Source organism: Strongylocentrotus purpuratus, unplaced genomic scaffold, assembly GCF_000002235.5.
Source record: "Strongylocentrotus purpuratus isolate Spur 01 unplaced genomic scaffold, Spur_5.0 spur5_scaffold_17, whole genome shotgun sequence".
Taxonomy (NCBI): Eukaryota; Metazoa; Echinodermata; class Echinoidea; order Camarodonta; family Strongylocentrotidae; genus Strongylocentrotus; species Strongylocentrotus purpuratus.
This window is the reverse complement of record NW_022145602.1, coordinates 26,200,073-26,208,877: the sequence shown is the minus strand read 5'-3', so window position 1 is coordinate 26,208,877 and position 8,805 is coordinate 26,200,073. Positions and strand designations below refer to the sequence as shown.

Genomic DNA, 8,805 nt, shown 5'->3' with positions numbered 1-8,805 from the left:
TAAGGGTACTAACATGTCTCCTAAAAGGTGCAATCTGGCACCCTCCTTAAAGGGTGCAGGATTTAACCCCTAAAGGTGCTGCTATTGTTGCATCGGTTTGCACCCCTAAAGGTGCAGGATTGTACCATAAAGGGTACTAACATGTCCCCTAAAAGGTTCAATCTGGCACCCTTTTAAAGGGTGCAGGATTGCTATTGTTGCATCGGTTTGAACCCCTAAAGGTGCATAGTTGCACCATTTTTTCTTAGTGTGTAAATAGTTGCTCCAGATCACATTCATCTTGTGACATCATCTGTCACTCATAAATGAGCTAACAAGAGACAGTGTTATGACAACGCTGACCCCCTGTTCAAAATAGACCATACAATGTCAACATATGAGTTGCTATGTCAGGGGGGGGGGGTTACATACCACTGTCTCTTGAATTATAGCTCACTAAAGATGATGTCAAAAGATGAATGAGATCTGGAGCATTTTTTTTAGGATGGAGCTTAGCAGGTTAGAGAAAATTATCCACTAAAAAAAATATTGAAAAATCTATGAAATATATTTATATGTTTGAATTACAAAATATGAGTTGTATGCAGCCCTGCACATCAACAAGAATCAACTTATATTTGGATTTCACCCGACCTTAATTTGAAGGTTCAAATCTCACTAAAAATTATAGTCAGTGGTTTACAAACATTTTTTTTTACATTACATAAACATACATAAATACCACCAAGTTTTGTGAAATTGGTAATGTTCAACTGAGAAATCGAGAGGAAATTAACCGTTAAACATTAAACATTTGATATGTTGTTTATACTGCTTCTCCAAACACCTGGCAACACGTTCTAGATCTAAGATCACAGTCTACTGCATTTTCCAATTTTACATGATTTTGCAAAGGCATATATATTTAATTAATGTATATTATGTTATGATTACATATGTATTTTTAACTTTTGTTGACAATATATGTGTTTCTAGTTTATGTTCAAAAATGCAGAAATAAAATCAAATAAAGAACGCATTTACGGTTCCGGCTTTTACAGATAATTTAATTCATATTTTCTTGGCATTTATCTTGAAAGGGTTGGGTTTGTTGGTGAGGCCATGTTTGCCACTGTTGCTCGTCGGGGCACCCTCTGGCAAGGTAAGTGAGAAGTTCTGTAGAAGGTACGTCACGAATACGAATATTTCCATGCGAGCTAGCTGCTCCCCAGGGCACACTCTCTTACCTATATGGTTGGAGGGATGAGAAAAAACAAAAACAAAACAGAAACATAACTAATGTTAAAGCCCCACTGCACTACTTGTAGCTACTTGCGCCCTCTATATATCAAACAATGCCTAATCGGTGCCTGTTGGTCCCCCAGGATCCCCTTTTTCTCATGTTAATTGAGAGCTGATTCGATGAGATAACCACCCGTCAGTGACCTTGCAGGGTGGTCTAATCCCCCTGACTAAATTAGTGCAGACGGGCTTTAAAGCTCCTTATACGTGATAAGTTCTAATCACTGGACGTCAATTTTTCTACCCTTCTTTTCCAACAAAGACCCAGTTCCTCCCCCCCCCCCCCCTGGAATATGACTTTGGGTATATGCCCCATGCATTAGACATCCCACTAATTAACCTAAAAAGGAAGGGAGAGAGAAAGCGAGAGGGAGAGAGAGAGAGAGAGAGAGAGAGAGGGAGGGAGGGGGAATGGGGTGTACTGAAGGGGTTTCCATGTATTTAACAATCTTTAGCCTTCAAAAGCTCCCCCCCCCCCCCCCAATCTAATTACCTGTCAATAATATTGACTTTAGCATGCAAAAATTTCCAGTTTTAGTTTTAAAGAAATTAATATCGTTTATTCCGTTTGGTCTAAATTTTGGCTAAATTTTACAATTTAGAGGACCGTGTTTCAAGGACCGACTACGAGGCCGGTGCTCAACGAAACCCACAATCGACGAGACCAAAGAACAATTAGATTGAAAATTTGAAAAATGTACATATTGACTTATCTACAAGTCTGAGAGACAAAATCTGTGGTCCTATTTTGACTAGTTGTGTGAAATTTCAATTTTACTGGTTTAATCTTGGTCCACGAACCATACACTATCTGTCCAGCTTTCATTCAAATCCATGATCCTCCCTTGTTACTGTTCTGCAGCAATACACTATGCATCATTATTCACTCAACGATGAGAGTCGAGAGTTAGACAGAGCAACAATACCGTCCTTACCATAACCAAAGGGCAGCGGTTCAAGCTTCTTGTTGAACTGTCCCTCTGCGTCTAGGAATCTCTCAGGTTTAAAATCTTGAGGATCTTTCCAAAGGTTCGGACTGAGTGCCAGGTACCACAGATCGGTCGTGATCGCGCTTCCCTTTGTGACATCGTACCCTCCAAGCTTGCAATCACGTGATGCTATGTGGGGGATGTGGATAGCGGCAGCGGGACGGAGTCTCGTACACTCCGCCAACGTCGCTTCCGTGATCGGCATGGAGCGACGATCCGAGAAACGTGGGAACCTGTCACTGCCGACGACATCGAGGATCTCCTGACGAACTCGACGTTGAGCTTCAGGATGAGCGGCCAGAGTGAAAGTCATCCAGGAGATAGCGGTGGTCGATGTCTCCCAGCCGCCCATGAGCGCGTCGAAGCTACTAGTAAGTAGATTGATGTCATCAAATGTTCCCGGATCATTCTAAAAGCAATGTGACGAAAAATAAATCATTCTGGCAATTTACAACATTTTGCGTTTCCGTTCATTAATCAAAATTGTGTTTAGGTAGTAGTTGCTGCCTTATTGGTGTTAGGTCGTTCATTGTTAATCATTGCTTTCGAAATACCATACGCCTAATGCCGAATAGTCTATAACTTTTAGGAAATTATGTTTTCTCTCTCTCCTTTTTTTCTTTCTAATTAAATATCGAAATAACTATCTTAAAGCCCGTCTGCACTAGTTTGGCCAGGGGGAATTAGACTTCCCTGCAAGGTCACTGACATGTGGTTATCTCATCAAATCAGCTCTCGATTAACATAAGAAGAAGAGGATCATGGGGGACCAACAGGTACCGATTAGGCATTGTTTGCTATATAGAGGGCGCAAGTAGCTATAATTAGTACAGTGGGGCTTTAATATACCTCTTCCTTCCGTCGGTGCATCTCTTTCAAGTAACATGAGATGAAATCCCTCGCCGGTTCTTCCGGATCAAACTCGGTTTTGTGAATTTCGATCGATTTCCTGACCATTTTGAGAATCTCTAAACTGAGGTTTGTGATCTCTGTCTTGACCGGTGAGGGGATCTTTGCGAGGATTGGAATCAGAGTGAATAGTCCGGCCGGACCCATGATTTGAAAGATGCGATCCGAGCAGTCGATGAGGTGCTGGAAGTCCTTGTCTTCGTGGTCGTAGTTGACACCGGTGACGAGCCGGGTGATGATGTTAGCGACGCCGACGTTGATCGCGTTGCAGGGGTCGAAGCTCTCGCCGTCTTTCTTTTCTACCTCCTTCAAGAATCTTTCGACCTCCGAGCCGATGATTTCTTCAAATCTGACAGATGAGCAAAGAAAATAATGCACCATTTTATTAGATATAGCCCAGGGCCCCGTCTTATAAAGAGTTACGATCGATCCGAACCAATCGCAAGTTCTCCAACCAATCACAAGTTGCAGTCCCCTTTCTACATAGTTACGATTGATTGATATCAATCGCAAATAGGTTTATACTGTTTATAAGATGGGACCCATGTTGAGAGACAGGGCCGTGATAACTACATGTGTATACAAATGATATTGTAATGATTGAGACCCCATGGATTTAACTGATGTCTCGTAAGAGAATTAAAAGCAGTGTATTTAGCCTCTTTGATTTGGCCCGTTTTGAGGCTTGCGGTTTCTAAAGTAAGACATAATATTATTGAAAATAGGATCAGTGATGTCACGAAATGACGTAATTTTCCAGTCAGATAACTGAAGGAAATTTACCGTTGTACCATAACGGAAGACCGAGCATGTATAAAAGTATATGAACATTGTTTATCTTTTCTTCATAATAAGTTTCAATTTAATTCAATTACGTTATTTAATAAACACGAGACTATTATCATTGTTATAACTTCCGGAGCCTATGACCTACAAGCATTGCTTTCTCTTTAGGCTCCATCATATTCTTTTTGTTTGTATAAATGCATCCAAAAATGAATACAAAAATGTAACATGCCAAATGTAATGATGTATTATACAACATGTGAAATATGAAAATAAACTGAAACTGAAACTGAACTGAAATGTAACTTTGCTATCTCCAAAAAAAGCAACTCATTTGTTGCAAGCTAGTCAGTGGCATGTTCGTAAGCATGCATGCGGGACGGAGTGAAATAGTGAGACTTAAGAAAATAATTTGAACATTGATTGGTTAACAGCAAGTCACGTGATCAATAAAAATCATATCTATGCAAGACAAGTAAATGACAGAACTTAGGGAAGAAATCGAAAAGGGGGAAGGGAACACAAAAAGGGAGCTAACTTGATCACCCCCCCCCCCTCCCCGCTCTTGTGTTTCATCCACATCTCTGACTTGGCAAAAAATAGGCCCTATATTCCCTACAATATAATTCTTAAATGGAAATGTTAAAAAAAACATGTTCGTAAAGACTACCTTGAAATAAACACAATGGCAATAAATATTCCTAAAATATTATGGTATACTGCCAAAATAAATAATTATATAATATTGAATGGCTTTGAGTGTGATACAAAAATATATTGCTTGAGCAAGGACAATATTGAACGAGTCGGAAACGAGTCCAATATTTTTATAGCGAGAGCAATATATTATTGCACACGAAAAAAAAGCCATATAATATTATTATTGTCTATACCAGGCTGACTAGCGAAATAAAATTTGACTAAAATTTGGCTTTTGTGTGTTTGATATCGAAAGTTCAAATTCCCGGATGACTGAGTAATACAAAAACAATATTGGTCAGTCATCCGGGTACTGCGGTAAAGATATTGAATACACTGATTTATTGTAACACTTGAAAGCCTGATATAGATAATAATCTAAAATACCTATTTCATACGTAAAATCGAGTTTTAATACGCAATACGTCATTCTAATGTTCTCGCATTTCAATAGGTTATGGACATGGCTATTGAATTGTTCAACGTATCTGTGTAATCATATTATCGCTAATTTTGACGAACTGCGAGCCGGACTGCGAGAGGTAAATCGAAAGTCTCTTTTACCTTATTACACCCGAATCGATCTTCTTGAAAACTGTCAGAAAGAAGCGACGATGTTCCTTCCATACTTCACCCACTGAGGCCACTAAGCCTGAAAAAATGGAAATAAAATAAAAGAATAATCATAACATTATGATAGTCCTATTCCTATTGATTAGGAAAAGTATGTTGAGTGCTTGGAATAATATAAACTCTGCTAGAAGTGCATTGTCTCATAAAAAGCTTTTTAAACGATCTAATTTTATATTCGCACATTTCATCAGGTGATAAAGCAAGACAATTAAAAGAGATTGGCCTCGACGCGTCATAACTGCACATAAACATAGGTTTGTCGACAAACCTCCTTTGTGAATTCGGGCCTTTAGGTTTATCTTTCGAAAGTCCGTTGCAAACTTTTTTTTTTTAGTTGAACCGGTTGACGGAAACATGGTTGTGCTAAACAATCACCGTCTAACGATATGACTAATACAGATTTACCAACATATTCAAATTGTATGCCTACTTTAAAAAAAGAAAGTTGTTTTAAAGAACCCTAAAGTTTAAAAGTAAACCTAACCCTAACCCTAAAGTTTCAAAGTAAACCTAACCCTTACCTTAACCCTAACATTATTTTGTAACTATTCTGTTTCCTGGCTTTTTTCTACTTCGGGCAGAAACCGGAGAATTACCAACAGATGCTCACCGTTATTAGGTCTGCCCGTAATTTCATCTGCAATAGCCATAGACATCCTGTCATTGATATCAGGACTTGAGTGAAAGGCATCCGAAACTAGACCAGGATCGGTTAGAACATAGACCCTGGTCCCGAGCATTTTGAATGCGAAGATGGGTCCATACTTATGACTCCATTCGTTGACCACTTCGTGCTGCTGTCGTTTCGTGAGGAGCAAACTAAACACACTTCCAAATACAGGTAGACCCGTCGGACCAGGGGGATATTTCTTCCCCCCTTGGTAGAAGACCTGGTAGATCAGGTACAGCAGGATTGTTATTCCACCAACAACCAGTGCAGGGGAGCCCACTGATTGCACTACTACAGATAGGACGCTCACGATCCCCGCCATCTTTAGATCGCTTCCCTTAGATAATGAACAATACAGATTGTCAATGCATTTATTAGTTTATTCGTGCGAAAGTAGCAGGAGTGCCAGGAAAGCAGCACAGTGAGTTATCATACACCGAAGTCCAAAGGTCGAGTTGCCTATTCGACCTAGCTGATTCAGATATAATTCTGTAATGAAATAATTGTCAAAAAATAACCACAGAGATAAAAGATAATCAACAAAATAAATGAATATGCATATCGCAAGTAAACACGTACACATCGCTTCACTGGGCAATCTAAATCGACTTTTTTATGGTCAGTTGACTCAGTCAAACTGTCAATGAAATTATGAACATAATATAAAGTTTTTTTCCGTTTAAGTTTTTTTTTTTTATTAATTGTGATCCCAAGTTGTCTCTGAAGAATTATTTACAGCTTTGTCGCCCAAAAAGTAACTTTTATTGTTTTCATAGTTTCCATAGGCCTAAATCCGGCGATATGTATGGGCATATTAAAGCAGCACAATCGCTGGCAGTGTTGTCATTCTTGTGCAATGAAAATATGTGATTGCAATACAATTTCCAGATATAATCCTATTAGTTGCATCACAAGTTGCATGACATATTAAAGGTAAAGACCAGTATTGGAAACGCCCCAATTTCAAAAAATGAAATGGAAGCTCTCATTGCCAATCATGTGAAAGAATATGACTTGTGTTGACTAATACATGATGATAAAAAATTTGCCGGGAAACCGCCTACTAATTCATATATTTGGTAAATGTGTTTCTCTCATGGTCTGTGAGAGATATAGGGTAGTCCCATATACATCTTTCTGTGTATAGTGCTTGTAACTTTACGAAGAATGGGCCAAATTTCTTATCATTTTGATGATTCCAGAACCTTGCAGATGCTAGATGCTAGATGCTAGATCATCAACCTTTTCTGATCAATTCCACAACGTTTCTTTCACAATGCAATCGCATGACCATAACTGGTCTTTACCTTTAAACATGAATAGCATGTTGGATTTTGATATGCAACTCTTACAGATTGCTAAATGATGTCCCTTGGGAAACAACGTTGAAACTTCATTTGACACATGAAATCAACAAAATCCCTGTGGAGGGAAAAATATGGAAAAAAAATAACAACAACGTTGAAACTGTTCTCTATAAATCAAGAAAAACTTAACATTGAGAGAAACATGTCAGTGAAAGTTTGAGCAAAATCCGATTAAAAATCAGAAAGTTATGAAATTTTGATTTTGCGATTGATCAGACACAAATTGGCAACTCTGTGGCGTATCAAGTGAGCTTCCCTCACCCTATTTTGTCCTTTATCAAAACAAAAATCAGAAATGTCTAGTTTCCCTAAAGAATTTTTAAAATCATACATGCACCCTAAATAAAGTCATTGCAAGCTTGTTTCTATACGACCCCTGTGCGGAACAAAATAATCATTATTCCGTCATCAATTAGAAATAATAGAGAGAACCATTAGTGAAAGTTTGAGCAATATCCGATTACAAATAGGAAATTCTTGATTTGTAATCAGTGAAACACAAATATCAGGTGGACTAGTTTCTCCTTTAATATTATCTGATAAGCCTGTTGATGCAAAATCATATGCCTATTACATTCAAATGGGTGTCACATGCTTGCGACCTAATGCCAAATTCATCCTCATCATCCTTTGATATCATTAATGTTTGCTGCCAAAATATTCAATGATGATTGTTTGCCAACAAAGAACGGCTAGCGCGTGACTACATTGTAAATTACGGCATGATCTCTGACTTAAAATTCAGACGCACTTTCATGATAATTGACACGATTGATAAGGTTATCCTGATCCATAATATCTCATTATTTATCCGTTTAAATTCTAAGACAGCTGTAATGGGATTAATTCATTGACTAATTGCATGTTGCTATACATCCGGATTAGTCAGAGCGGGAACTAAAGAAATGATCAAGTCTAGACGGTCTAGTTACTAATACCAAGTTTTAATTGATATGATCGAAGATTAAGAGAGCAATTGAAGGCCGATAATCTCCGAAGAATACATTCAGTTGTTTGAACAATAAGACATAATCGGTACTGTCTACCTTATAGAAATTCACTATTAAAACCTTTAATTGATATGATCGCAGATTAAGAGAACAATACGACATCATCTGTTATTGATACCTCATAGAAATTCGCACTGTAGATCTGTTAGACACTTCCTTTGACAACACCGGAGTGTTGGCTCAGTCAGTAGAGCGTCCGCCTCACAACCGGGAGGTCGTGGGTTCGAACCCCGGCCGCGTCATACCAAAAGACATTAAAAGATGGGAGTTGTTGCTAGCTTGTTTGGCGTTCAACAATAAGGGATAGAGCAACGTCGATCTGGCGCTGCTCAGTGGCTGCCGGGCTCACGATCAATTGGGCAAAAAGAATTTCCGTTTCGGTTTAATAAAATTTGGAGTGGACTATTTAGGCTATTATTATTATTATTATTATTATTATCAATCTATTCAAAGATTAAACT

General features: G+C 38.5%; 1 protein-coding gene across 1 annotated transcript; it reads right to left on the bottom strand.

The window, feature by feature from the left end:
• Positions 1-259: 259 nt before the first annotated feature.
• LOC578134 (cytochrome P450 2J6) lies at positions 260-6,759 on the bottom strand. Its single transcript, XM_778323.5, has 5 exons — positions 5,908-6,759; positions 5,229-5,316; positions 3,120-3,528; positions 2,217-2,679; positions 260-1,226 (listed from the first exon to the last, which is right to left on the bottom strand). Exons 1-5 carry the CDS (start codon positions 6,287-6,289, stop codon positions 1,051-1,053), a joined length of 1,518 nt encoding a protein of 505 aa, XP_783416.2. The 5' UTR covers positions 6,290-6,759; the 3' UTR covers positions 260-1,050.
• Positions 6,760-8,805: the final 2,046 nt, after the last annotated feature.

Coding starts and splice junctions, on each gene's coding strand:
- LOC578134 (XM_778323.5), bottom strand. CDS start 6,289: ATGGCGGGGATCGTGAGCGTCCTATCTGTAGTAGTGCAATCAGTGGGC. Junction 5,317..5,907: donor TACGGGCAGACCTAATAACG/GTGAGCATCTGT, acceptor CCATTTTTTCAG/GCTTAGTGGCCTCAGTGGGT. Junction 1,227..2,216: donor ACCGCTGCCCTTTGGTTATG/GTAAGGACGGTA, acceptor CCAACCATATAG/GTAAGAGAGTGTGCCCTGGG.